At 40.8% G+C, this 14,586-nt stretch overlaps 1 protein-coding gene across 1 annotated transcript in view; it reads left to right on the forward strand.

Moving 5' to 3' along the window:
- Positions 1-14,586, forward strand: part of Nox3 (NADPH oxidase 3) — a 54,749-nt gene that overhangs the window by 14,369 nt on the left and 25,794 nt on the right. Inside the window, exons 7-10 of the mRNA XM_021649127.2 lie at positions 1,707-1,836; positions 7,198-7,290; positions 8,953-9,206; positions 14,403-14,565. Coding sequence (XP_021504802.1) covers positions 1,707-1,836; positions 7,198-7,290; positions 8,953-9,206; positions 14,403-14,565 — 640 coding nt within the window. The remainder of the gene's footprint in view (positions 1-1,706; positions 1,837-7,197; positions 7,291-8,952; positions 9,207-14,402; positions 14,566-14,586) is intronic.

Below are 14,586 nucleotides of genomic sequence, written 5' to 3' on the forward strand. Positions count from 1 at the left end.
TCTCTTTCACAGCTTGTTTGCTGTTAATATATAGGAAGGCTACTGATTTTTGTAAGTTGGCTTTAGAAATCTTAGTGTAATCCTCTTTGAATGTGGGAAACATTCCTGTAAACCCCTAAACTCACATCTCCTGCACTCACACCCAGTGTGTTAAACCACGAGTGGATTCCAATGGTCAGTAACTTGCTAAAGATGTTTTTTTTTTTTATGCACAAATAATATTTCACAAGGAGAATGTTTGAGCTATTTCAACATTGTTGAAAGCCTTATTTAGGGATAAGGACCTCATTTAATCTTCTCAGCTTGATATATTCTGCAGCTACTGTTTACATCAAAAGCGATTGGCAAATTCTATACAAGATGCCAAGTAGATGTAGGATTGTTGGCATGAAAGCTCACTAGTTTACCTATTATGCAATGGTATAGATGGAGAAATTCTAAACTTTTTAATTTTTATTAACAACATACTTATGGAAGTTTTTGTAGATAGCATGGAGAGAGTTGCCTACCTTCTAAGGATGTATGTACTGAAACACATGACATCACAATCTGGCTCCCATTTATCACTCACCTATTCAAGGTGGGCATTATTTCTGCCCTGGAGATTTACAGATAGTACTGATCACCTGACTCAGAGGGGTGTCATCAAGTTCGAGTGACTTACGTGGAACACAAAGGCTAACATGTCATTTCTAGCGGACACCATGCTGCTCACAAAAGCATTATTGCTACTTCCTCCCACGCCTGATAATAGCAAAGGAGATACTGCTCCACAGCCAAACCAGGACACATGTCTCTGTGATGCTGATATTTCTCAGTCTATGAGCATGTAGTTTCTGAAAACAAACAAGTACATCTTATTCGTTAGCACCTAGGAATTGAGCTGCTTCCAGATTCTACTACGTCGGTATCTGGTCCTTTGCTGTGAGAGTACAAGTCAGCAAAGTCGTCCTGAGAGGTGATGCCAAAGCAATTTGCAAAGGTCAGTCAGTCATGCATCTATAGAAGATGCAATATAGTAGGATTACAGGACTCTTTATCCAATGATCCATTCATTCAGGCTTCTCTTTCTACTTTTAAATTTATTGATAGAGCCTCAAAGACACATTTCAAAGTGACCTGTTTTGACCTTGTCAAATGCTAAGCCTGCTAGTGGTCACTGGGGGAAAATATACCATTATTCTGGGCACTTCCTTTGACTTATTTACTTGAAACTTCTAAGTGCTCAGAAACAAGCTAAGAAGGGTAGAAGTTAAATCAATCCACAGAAGAAGCCAATCGTACAAAGTTAGCCAATTAGCCCAAATCAGCAATCAGAGGAGATGAATCCTAATTAAATTCAACAGTCTACAAAAGGATGTGTTCAAACAATTTCCTTCATTATGAATTCTCTAATATAGACACTTTCAATGTGACACAGGGTACCACAAAAGGCCACTTCTTTTCTGGGATCTTCAAAGTTAAACAAAGCTTTTTAAATGCCTGTTTTTAAAGATGCTGAGGGAAGTGAGTGACAGCCCAAGCTTCAAGAGATGGGAGTGTTGTTCCGGAAGCCACTGCAGAGTGTAAATCTGTGTAAAGACACTGCTCAAGATCAGCTTGACATTTTTGTGCTTTTTGTTTTGTTCTCTCTCTCTCTCTCTCTCTGTGTGTGTGTGTGTGTGTGTGTGTGTGTGTGCATGTGTGTGTGTGTGTGCATTTCTAAGTCGAATTGTTCGAGGCCAAACTCCAGAGAGTCTTCAGCTGCACAACGCCACCTTCTGCAGAGACCTCTATGCCGAATGGCAAGCAGCTGCCTTGTGCCCTGTCCCTCAATTCTCTGGCAAGGAACCTTCGGTAAGAATGAACCCGGGAGCTTTTTAAAAAGAAACGTCCCCACGGTTAAAATAACGAGAGCTTTTATAGGCTTGAAAAAAAAAGAACCGCCCATGTCACCACTTGACGAAGCCAACTCTTTATTAAATGGGCTAATGGAGAAATCAAGTTATGGGTAATTTTAAAAGAGATTTACTGCCAAAAGCACTTTGTTCCGCTTTGAAATGTATTCTCCTTAGGCTTAAATATGGATGTCTGATATTGTGGGACTTCATCACGGCAGAGTAATGGCTCTGAGGGAGTTAGCTTCATGGCTCACCACGCCCTGCACCATTGCTATCCCTCTTGCCTGACTTCTGAGTAACTAGGAAGACAAAGTCTTTTCCTAAGCTTGCCTTCTTTCTTTCTCCAAGTTTTGGTGATCAAAAGAACTAGGGGTGTCCAGTTACTTTTGTTCTAATTAAACTCAATGTTAACCAAGAATAGATTTAATTAATTTAAGTATTAATTTGGTGATAATGTCCACAGACTTTTGAAAGTTATGTTTTCAAGGTTGGCAACTTAGTTAAATGGGAATAAAAATTCCCATTGGTAGAGTGCTTGCCTCACATACACAAAGTGCTGAGTTCGATCTCCAGCCCCGCAAAAAAACATGCCTGTCATCCCAGCCTGCAGAAGGTGGAAGCAGGAAGGTCAGAAGTTCAAGGTCATCATCAGCTACCTGGGGAGTTCCAAGAGGGCCTAACCATTCTGGAAGACATGAGACCTTGTCTCAAAACAAGCAAAAACAGAAAACAAAAACTAGGAGGAAAAAAGGTGCCCTAAAATGTGTGATCTTTAAAATAAGAATCGAATATAATAGCATATATGACATCAGAAGGGCCTAAATAATCACCAAAAAATTCTTAAATACACTACACTAAATTCTAGGTTTTCAGGGTAAAACTACTTGGAGAAATGTTTAAAACTGAGGGATGTGAAATAGACATGCCCATTAGCCTGTGTGTCTTTTATTGGCCAGTATAGATCGTCTCTGTCTTAAACTCAACTCTTGGTAGCCACTATCTGGCCTGTATATGAATGAAAAACATGAATACCTCGCTAAAATTTTCAGCCACAGCATCTCCATTTAAAAAAAAAAATCAATACTCTCCCACACTTCATGAATACAGAGGAGGGTCTGTTCCCAGCGGTGTGTGCTAGCATTAATTATGATTAGGAGGAGGGCCGCACCATCTCTTGCTTACTCCCCCACTACACCTCCTTGCATACCCAAACTCACAGTGTCACTTTTTCCATTATTTTTAATGGATCCTGATCCAAAGCGTGTGTGGGCTGTGCAATTACCGCTTGGCTGGACTGTACCATATTCCCTCTGACGCCTTACAGACACTGACTCAGAAAGGCATTCCAAGGACATGGAGGGGTTCCGCGCTCCACTGCACTGGACCCAACCCATACTAGGCTCCATTTAGTCCTCTTTGCCTCTCTTTGGCATTTTTTAATGAAGATTTTATCTGCAGAATATTCATCAGTGGTACATTGTTGGATCCGAGAATCTTTTGTCCATCACCTTTTATAAACTGTCCAAAGAAATCCCCTGCCCTGATTTCTATCCCAATCTTACAGGCACACAAAATTTTTCAGATTTGAGTGTTGTTCATACAGTCAGTCTAATTTCAAAAGACACTGGGTATGCCATGGCCAGGAGTTAGTTCATTTACAGGTAATAATCACATGGCTCTGGTTGTTTGTTTGGTTGGTTTTGAGTTTTTCACTTTCTGTGGAATGACGTTAGCAGTAAGAGGGAGAGCCTCGGACCAGAGAACAGCCGATCACAAAACTTCCAAGTGGTTTGTCACCATGCTTGCACATTAGCACGCAAACACAGAACTCAGACATGGGGGCCGGCCCCAGGAGAGACTATTGTCAGAGAAAATGCCTATTCATAACCACACACATAAAATAAAATCAAAGCCAGCCTGCCCGTATTTTCTGGGAGGAATAAAAATGGAGGAATCAAGTTTCATTGCTGCTGCTATTAAATCAACACAACACGGTTTTATTATCTGTTATAGTGCACTTGCTGTACTGTGGCTTTTCTGAGCATGTTTGAGACTGAACAAGAAAGCTAAGACTCCATATGATTTTCAACACTAAAGAAGCAGGGATACTAAACAGTTCTGACCCTTTGTTTAAGATATGGAGAAGGTGGGGTCGAGGGTGTTTTAAAGTGTCGCCTCTGGTACTAAGGGCATCCAAGCATAACCACACCATAAAAAACTCCTGACTTTGTGGCAGGCCGTGCCATTTCTTCTGCACATCCTATGACTTACCTTCAGAAATTCTGACCTTCTTCCAACACTTCCTTTGCAGGTTTCTGCTACTATCTGCAAGTGCATGTTCCCAGCATTGCTTTTATCTCACTGAATAAACCCAAAACATTTAAGAGCTTGGCAAGAACTTAAATAAGAATTTTCTTCAATCATTTCCCAGTATGAAAAAATACAAAATTCAAATATAAAAAAGCCCAAGCTGTGAGCTGGGATGAGAGCTTAGCCAGTAAACTGCTTTGTATGCAGGTGTGAGGACTTAAAGTCAATCCCCAGCACCCATGTAAAAGCCTGACACAGAGAGTGCTTGTCATTTCAACACTGGCACATGGACATAGGCAGGCCCTTGGGGCTCATTGGCCAATCACCTTAGGGTAATCAGTAAATGTAAATGTTAGGTCCTAGTGAGGGATCCTATTAAAAAAAAATAGGAAAAAAGAAAAGATGGAAGGCCTTCAAGTTGACCTTAGCAGACACTTATCCACACACACACCACCACCACCACCGCCACCACCACCACGGCCACCAATGTATCTGAAAATATAGGAAGAGAGATGGGAGCATGATCTCCCCATCTTTTATCTATTCATTCTTGTCTATGCTGATCCACACAGCTGGACCACGTACCTAAGATCACTTACTGACTATATCTCACCCTCACTCCTGAATTTCCAAGGGACTCTGGGAGTATGGCAGTATAAATAAGCCTCCCTATCTCCTCTTGGGGCAATTTATATAGTAGACTAGAGATAGAGCCAAGGATTAATGGCTTACATTCTCCTTCCTGACTAACCATGGAAAGAAAAATAACCCATTCCATTTCATCAATGTGGAAAAAGCAGAGGCCATGGCTGATTTGACACCACCAAAATGAACTATGTGATATCTTAAGTGTGTTTTTTCAAGTGGATATGGAAGATTATTTGTGAAAATACACAAAGACTTTGTGAATGTCTTTGCAAATCTTTCTCTCATGTAGAAAGAATTGCTGCTGTCATTTCTCTAAATATCCAAACCACTTCTTAAAATACTTTCTGGTCCATTCAAGCATAAGGAAGCGAGGGCTTCATTTACTTGGTCCAGCTTCATCTTCCTGCTACTTCCTCTGTTTTGCCTTCCCTGATCATCTTCACTGCCTCATCCTAGCACGAGTGGACAAAGGATTTTATCCTCCCCGCTATTCTGAACACATTGCTGAATCCCACTGAGGCAGAAAAGAGTAAGTGGGTCAAATTGTTTTGTGTAGCCTGAATAAATCCTAGCCTTTATCAAGAAAGCAGGCGGCCCTCAGGAAAGAAGCAAAGAGAGCTGCTAGGTGAAGACAGGTATCATGCAAACAGACAGGACTAACAAGAAAGAGAGACAGAGACAGAGAGACAGAGAAAGACCGACAGAGACAGACAGAGACAGAGAGATTAAAAATAAGAAAGATAATCCAAAAGAAATAAAATGTGTCAAAGAGCTTGTAATCTTAGAGACAGAGTCAGACAGCCAGAAAGGAAACAATGAGTCATGTGTGTTTAAAAGGCCTCACAGACTCAAAGAGAGGAGGTGCTCTCCCCGCTCCCATGATCTTCTTGAAGAACTAAGGTCATGGTAGATTTAGAATGGCAAAAAGGAAATGTAATAATCTTTTCCAAGCCTTGAGGTCCAATGAGGGTCTCTGATATCCAGCCCAGTCTCTCTGGGCAACTCAAACGCATTCCCAGAAAGCCAGAGTTCATTTTTGCTTGGTTTTGTTTTGTTTTCTATAAGATTAAGGCAAGATTTCAAAAAACAAAAACAAACAAACAAAAAACAAAACCCATAGACATTAGGTCCAACTAGCTTAGGAGTCTCTAGCGTTTCATAAACCAACGCTCAGGACCTAGCCTGGAGTTAGACAGGAAGTAGTAGGACTCCATTTCCGCTGTGGGTAAATACTCAAGTGAGGCAGCCGGGACCCTCGAGAACAGAGGCTGTGTACCGCTTCCTCCCAGGCCTGCATGTTCACCAGATACCTTATCAAGTTGAAGGAGTGGACTGAGGAGACTGAGCCTCAGTTTCTTCCTCTGTGAAATACAGAGGCCAGCATATACCTTGCAAGGTTGTTTGACATTGAAACACAGTAAGTCCCCATTCTGTCCCATCTACTGGAGAAGTTACATACAACACCCGAGACAAGAATAGGCTGCCCCAAACTTGGTCATCTATTGTGAAAATTATCCACAAAAAACAAAAACTTAACACAGTAAGTAACATTTTTAAATATGAAAACTTTCCTAGCCATAGCTCTCCAGATAATTGTTGATACCTTTACTCTGGTCCTCTCAGACTTACGGTGTTAAAGAATCTAGCCTGACTTATTTTCATTCCAGGTAACTGTCATTGCTAGGAGAAAGAGGTGTCCTATGAGTACAGGGGAGTGTGAGTGTCTGTATTCAGAAAGATCCCCTAGTTGTGAGGCATTATTTGTCCCTAAAATTACTATGTGAAATGCCTTATGTTGGCTGAAAAACGCTTTTTATAAGCCTTTGACTTTGGCTGAGTTCGGGAGCATTTATGACCCTATCATACATAACATAAACATCAATCTGCTTTCTTATTTCTTTGTAGATTCAATTATTTCTAATTACATAAAGGCATCATTGATCAAGTAAGCATAAAAACCAATAGAGGAGAATTTAATCTCTTAAATAAGCTTGTAGACTTTAAGGAATAATTAAATGTTATCGTATTCAGTACACGGAGATATCTTTGTTGTTGATTGCTGGGCCAATGTTAAGGGAAATATCTTAGTCCCACCATGCTAAGTATTGATATGGTCCAAGTTAGGCATTTTTTATTCTACTTTAATGTCTCTGTCTCCCTCTGTCTGTCTGTCTCTCTGTCCTGCATTCCCTCCCTCCCTTTCTCACTCTGTTTTCCTTTCCCTCTCCTCCTCTCTGTCTCTCCCTCCCCCTTCCTTCCCTTTCTCTCTCTCTCTCTCACCTTCCTTTCCTCTCTCTCTCTCTCTCTCTCTCTCCCTCCCCCTCTCTCTTCACCTGTCTCTGCCCCACTCTCTTTGCAGGCCTGGAAATGGGCTTTGGGCCCTGTGGTCTTGTATGCGTGTGAAAGAATAATTAGGTTCTGGAGATCTCACCAAGAAGTTGTCATTACCAAGGTATGTGTGTAGCTTTATGTCTGAATAAAAGCCTTAGTGTAGATGAAAATTTTTTATTAGCCCAAGTTTTTAATTTGCCATTTTTATTGCAGAACTGGCTGTAATTTAGAGGCTCATCTTCTGTTCTAATAATTGCTTGTATCGGAAGCATCTTTCAGTGTGACCAGTTTTACTGGAGACAGGGATCAAGGCTCCACGCTGGTACACAAAATTCTGATAAAGGCTTATGGCATGACACCAGAGTTAGCTATATTTCTCTTTATTATGGTTTCTCTCTAGAGAGGAAAAGACAGGAAACTACTAAGAATGCTTTACACTGACCATAGCAGCTTCAAATACTACATAAAGGAGAAATTTTGCAAGCATGCCAGTATCATCCACACTTCAAGCACATACATTATTCTTACCTGAGTACTGAGCACAGGCTTGGAATGCAGGTTTAGAGAATGAAGGAATGCTAGAGCTTCGAGATGGAGAGGATGGCCACTCACGGTACTTTTTCCTGTTTAGTGATGTGCAGCTTGGGGGGACTTCCCTGTCTTGCTGTTCATCCTCATGGCTCTTTGATTGTTACTTCATGCAGGAGGGCGATAGGATCAGATAGACATTAAAAGTGTATCTCATGTGTAACAAAAGTACAAACTACACTACCCAGTTCCAAGTATTAGCTCACTAGTACAGTTTTAACAGAACACTGTATGCCCTTTACTATTTCATTGAAAGAAAATGGACAGGCATTCTTATTTCTGCTTTACTGGGAATCTCTGTTGCTGAGTTCAAGCTTAGCTTAGTGCCACGGGATGTCAGTCCAGGCTGGAGCACCTTTGGGAAGCTAGGCCTGTTAGTAGGAAGTAGTCCATTTAGCAGCTCTATCAAAGGCAATGTCAGAAGGGTGAGCAGACATCTGGAACTAAAGATCAAAATACAGTGAAGGAAAATGGAAAAGTGACATCCCAGTATAGGCATACCGGATTGTATTCTCGTATGCATTTACCACAGAAGACCTGGAGGTGTGCAGAGATTTTTCATAAACCAGTGGATATATATGGAGGACAAATGCTCTGTTCCTCAGATGAGCCACTAGCCTGAAGTCCTTATAGAAGATTCACAGAGCTTCCCTATACCAAAAGCTCAGAACCAAGACAATACTTGGTAAAATTCAACAAACAAAACATGTGGAGGCGACATGGAAGATGGGAATTTTTCCCCTCAGCATGAAGAAGATTTCAGAGTTAATTCTCAAGAGATTGAGAGAATATGCGGGTAACTACCAAAGGTAACAAATTATTGCTAGATTTTTTTTTAAGTGAAGATGATGTGTCAACTATTTTAAGAAGCTCAAGTAAAATCGTGGGATATCCATTCCTGCTCACTTCTACTCAATTATAAATGGTTAATTGGCTCAGAGACGCTTGGTCATGTAGGACACAGGGTTGCATGCCTGTCACATTGCTTCCTCGTGGAGTTATTAAAAGTCAAGTCCAGTGCCCCCCACAATGAACTCTGTTATCACTCAAGTTGCTAGTCTGGGCATGAAGGTGATGGCAAATATTGATGGTCTACGGAAATAATATCTTTTTGGAAGCCTTTGATGGAATGGAGAATCTACTCTTGGCCTTTTACCTGAGTGAGAATCCCCTCAGCTGTCTTGCTCTGTTGTAGGTGGTGAGTCACCCGTCTGCAGTCCTGGAACTTCATATGAAGAAGCGTGACTTCAAGATGGCACCCGGACAGTACATCCTCATCCAGTGCCCGTCTATTTCCACACTGGAATGGCACCCCTTCACTCTCACCTCTGCTCCCCAGGAGGACTTCTTTAGTGTGCACATCCGTGCCTCAGGAGACTGGACAGAGGCGCTGTTGAAAGCCTTTGGGATGGAGGGACAGGCCCCCAGTGAGCTCTGTAGCATGCCAAGGTAAGACCCCCCCCCCACCTCAGGTCACTGTTACATTCAAGGCATGATACTTCAAATGGGAGATTATCTAAATGCACGAATAATTGTCAGATCTGGTGATAGCTTTATACTAAGCTGCAAGCTCGAGTTCTTTATTTTTAATGAAAGTATTCATAAAATGTATAATTTAAGAGAAGCAAGTACATTTCTGTAAAAAATAAATAAATGTTCAACAAAAGTAGGCGATGATCCAGACAGAAGGAACAGTTTCTTTTCCAGATCCTAAAGCATCTCCTGTCTAATTATGTACAGCCTGCCATGAGTCAGATAACATCCTCCGTCAGCTCTCTCTCATCACAGACTGAGGTTTCAGACTCTATTTGCAAAGGTTGGTCTCCTGAAGAAGGACCCTCTCCTCTGGTCATGCTGGACTTAACCCATATCACTTCTCTATAACTGCATGGTAGCATATAAGAGATGCATATAGAGACTCCTCATGGCTGCAACCCTATTTTCAAATAAGGCCCTGGAGTTAGGGCTTCTTCATAATCAGCAGCATGATTCTGTCCATACCAGTACCCTATTCAGAAAATCCTAAGCATTTGATCCTCTAAGTGAACAAGCAGTTCAATTCCCACTCCTACAGGATCATACAATTACATGAAGTCCATGGATAAGGCCCCCAAAAAGCAAGAAAACAGAAAAAGATAAGAAAAACAAATTAAAAAATGAATATGTCAATGAAGCATTAAAAAAAAGTCTACTTGTACCATTCTTGGGGTCAGTGGCCACCTCATGTTCACTTTAAAACACAGTGGTACATACTTACATGGGAGTTCCTGCGGATGAGATGTTGTCATCCTTCTCCTGAATCTGCAGGGTCGACCACAATGTCAGACACATAAAGATAACATAACAGAAAACAGTTAATACCTTCAGCTCAACATGTATTCTTTAGTTCATTTGATTTGACGAATATTTATTGATGACAATGTAATCACCATTACAAGTAGAAGGCATGAAATGAAACAAGCTTCTTGTCCCTCTTTCCCCTTCTCCAGGGAAGGCGGAACTGTAAGAATGTCACACTGGCTTTGTGTGGTGGGTGTAATGAATGCATGTCTTCCTGTCAAAGATGAGTAGCAAGGGATAAGCAATGAAACTGAGTTCCAAGACTGAAAATGAAGTGAAAATGCCTAAAATCAGAGACAAATGTAAAAGGAGGTGACTCCTCCCCAGCCCCCCCCCCCCCACACACAGGACACAATTACAGTGTCTGCTAGCTTCCCTCACCCCTGCGCAGCCCTACTGTTGCTAAGTTCATACCTTCAGCTTCTTTGTTGGCCTTGATTCTGCTCCGTGTACATCCAGTTATTTAGTCTATCAACATCTTTCCCTTCACTAGCCAACTAGCTTCCAACCAGCCACAGAGAGCACTGTGTGCTGCCGCTGCTTGTCTATGGATGTCACTGGGAGGCCTGGTAAGACTTGGTCTCCAGGGCCTTCCTGGGTACATCTGCTCCACCTCCTTGTCTTTCCTTGATATAAACCTCATCGCCTTCTTGGTTTTTCTATAACTGCCAGGTAAAATTATATGTGCTTACTGTGTAGAACATGGTTTTGAAGGACATGTACATTGTGTGTGTGTGTGTGTGTGTATACATTGCTTGTATATACTTTAAGTTTTTATGTACACATTATGTTTTTATATGTACATTATGTTATATCTAGTGAACAGCTGTGTTACTTCACAGTTAACACTTTCACAGTAAGAACATGTCTAAGATTATAATCAATCTCCCCTGATTACAGTCACCTTGCCACACAATGCCATCTCCTTCAAAGTGTCCTTCCTATATAACTGTACTTATATATCCTTTATTGACAGCTTTCACTCCCCTCTTCCCACTCCAAACTCTCCTCAGATAATTATCATTCTATTATCCAATTCTATGAGAACATTCTTTGATTACACTTAAGTGTGAGATCACAGCAATGCATAATATTTGATGTAGGATTAGCTATTATATTCCACAATGGCCTTGGCATAATGTAAAGTGGCAAGAAAGAGTTAGCATGATTGGTTGCAAAGTAAGAAAGGCCAAGTAAACCAGAGACGCCAAATGAGGAAAGAGGCTGATGGTGTGAGGCATCAAGGAGCAAGCAAGACTCAGTTGCTGCAAGACAAATGACTTCCTAATTTACATTAAAAACCTGGGGTTCAAATCAAGGGGATAACATGTGAATAAACATGACAGCTAGAATTTATCCAGACCTAATACATAATATGAGTCTTATACATAATATGTCATTTGCAAATGGGAAAAATCAAAATACTTTCCATTTTATAGTTCTTTTAGTTCTTCTCTTGTCTTATTGCTCTAGCCAGAACTTCAAGTCTGGCTATTAAATAGATATGGAGAGAGTGAACAGCATTGTCTTGTCCCTGGTTTTAGCAGACTTGCTTTGTGTTTATCTCCATTTAATTTTATGTTGCCTATAGGCTTGCTTAAATTGCCTTTACTATGTTTAGGTAAGTCCCTTGTACCTTTGGTCTCTCCAAGACTTTTATCATGAAAGGGTGTTGATCATGAAGAGATGGCCTTGCAGGTAAAGAGCTTGCTGTATAAGTATGATAACCCAAATTCACCTCTCCAGGACCCACATAAAAGCTTAGGTTAGCATGCCAGCCCACTTGTAATCCCAGTGCTCATGGGAAAAGACAGGAGATCCTGGAGTCAATTAGCTAGCCAGAGTAGCCAAATCAGTGAGATGGTAGTTCAAATAAAAGATCCTATGTCGATCCTATATCCTATATTGATCCTTTATCACTCTCCATCACACATATATATGTACATATGATCACTCTCCATCATATGTATACATCTATGATATATACGATGAAGAGTCATCATGAAAGATACCTGCATTGACTACTAGCCTCTACACACACACGCACAAACACGTATGTGGGAACCCCAAAGACACATGCTCACATGTGCACACATAATCACGGCACACACATTTAAAAAAATGAAGAAAAGAAATGTTTCCAAAGAATACCTATTTCAATTTTAATAGATAAAGAAATGCAGCCCCCTTCCCACACCCCCCAAAAAAAACAAATATTGAGGTGTCAAAGTGTGGTATGTAGGAAAGAAGAAAGATATAAACCATATTCTAAAGAAGGCAGATGCTAAGATCCTTACAGAATTTTCTCAGACATGACCCTGCTCCCCAGTACAACAGAGAGCCCTGCAAGCTGACAAGAGTCTAATCAGTTCTTGGGCAGGGGCAAGGAAGAGCTCTAATTCCGAACAACTAGGAAGTTTTATTACATACAAATTTCTATGTGCTTCAGGACACAGGTGTCCTCTGAATTTAATTGGTACCTTTTCAAATTTGTGTCAAAGCACTGATTACTAATAAAAAGAATCAACAACAAGACATCTTAATCTATAGATACTGTCTCCATTTATCTATCTATTTATCTAATTATTTATAAAATAATCTATAGTGGGCTAAGATACTAGCACTTTCTGGTTAATGACCTTTTATTTTTATTCTCCTATTTCCATATATCAATATGTAATTAAGCTTTATTAATTGAGATTAACTCAAGGAGAGTTTATTTGAATTAGTGGGAGGTCTGGGATATAGAATATTTTTAAATAAATCTATTTGAACTTTCATGAACACACATTAAAGCCCAAATGGGTTAACCCCCATTCCTACCATGCAGGTGACAGGCTCTCCTCAGGGAATGGGTATGAATGACTTAGAAACCTTTTAATTAGCATATCTTTATTCATATGTAAATGTGTACTTTTAGAATAGTAGGAGTTATTTAATACATTCTGCCTACTGGAATGCTCTAAATATTCCCTTTACAATTGATTCAACAAATTACTGTTGAACAGCTCCAGGCTGGGTCATCAGTAAGGCACCAGGTAAACAGCTAGCAAATATAGACCTGTGCACACACAGTATAAAGTATTACAGCTAGAGTAAGGAAGGACAGGTGAGGGGATTTCACTTCGTCAAAGGGGTCCGAGAGAACTTCCCCAGGGAATAATGATTAGACATTATTATGATTAGACAATAATAATGATCAGACATTATTATTATGGTGGAAAGGTACCGTTTAAGCAAGTGAAGAGAGGAGAAATTGCAGCTAAGTACTCCATGTGAAAAGATGCTGTGTGACAGAAGACAATGTCACACATTTAGGAAACAGAAGCGCCAACATGGAGATCTGGGGAAAAATCCAGTGGCTAGTCCATGCAAGAACATCTCATTTATCCTAAAAGTATGTTTTATCGTTTTTAAAAAATTGCTAAGCAAAGGCAAACATTTTTACTGCCCCTTAGCTGATAATCATAGAGGATTATTTTAAGCAAATATAATCTAAAAACAGTGAGTTTTACAAGCTGAACTTAACTGACAACTTATTTCAAAATTATATTTATTCCAAGCAAATTACCTCCATTAGATTAAAATTATATAAATGTATGAAAACATGTGATCAAACAAATGAAAATGGGGGACTTCGCCGTGAAAAGGCGAGTCTTCTAAGTCACCTTGGAGTGACTCCTTGGCCTTCATCTAGCTGCTGAGGGAAGGAAAGGCAGGGAGGCTCCTCATGCTGGCTTTGCTGAGGTGAGTCACAGCAGGATGTGGCAGGCTTGGCCTTCAATGAACACTGGCCAGGATGTTTAGGTAGTGTTCTTCCAGGAAGGCTGGCCCCAAGAGAGTAGTGTGTGTGTGTGTGTGTGTGTGTGTGTGTGTGTGTGTGTGCACATGTGTACTCATGTGTGAGTGTGTGTGAGTGAGTGTACATGTTCATGGAAAGGCCAGAAGTCATCTTGCTTCCTAATTGCTTCTCCACCTTTTTTTTTTTCTTTTTTGAGGCAGAGTCTAGACTATTCCTGTCTTTGCTTTCCCAACACTGGGATTACAAACTTGCTACCATAGTTGGGATATATATATATATATATACCTCCTGGGAATTGGACTGAGGTCCTCATGCTCGCATAGCGTGCACTGAACCAACCAATTTATCCATTCCTCCTCCCAAAGACAGAATCTTCAAAAACCCCAGCAATGTTTCAGCCCACACTTGCTGACCCTCCCAATAAGATGCTCTGCCCTGGAATGTCTCTGTGTTCAGAAGCAAAACATTCCCAAGGTCACCGGAAGTGCTTTCTGTGATTCCAGGCTGGCAGTGGACGGGCCCTTTGGAGGCTCTCTGGCAGATGTGTTTCACTACCCTGTGAGTGTGTGCATTGCAACGGGAATTGGAGTCACTCCCTTCGCCTCTCTTCTGAAGTCTATGTGGTATAAATGTTATGAGTCACAGAGCCTGCCTGGGCTGAGCAAGGTATGGAAAAATCATTAGTTC

Source organism: Meriones unguiculatus, chromosome 20 (assembly GCF_030254825.1).
Source record: "Meriones unguiculatus strain TT.TT164.6M chromosome 20, Bangor_MerUng_6.1, whole genome shotgun sequence".
NCBI lineage: Eukaryota > Metazoa > Chordata > Mammalia > Rodentia > Muridae > Meriones > Meriones unguiculatus.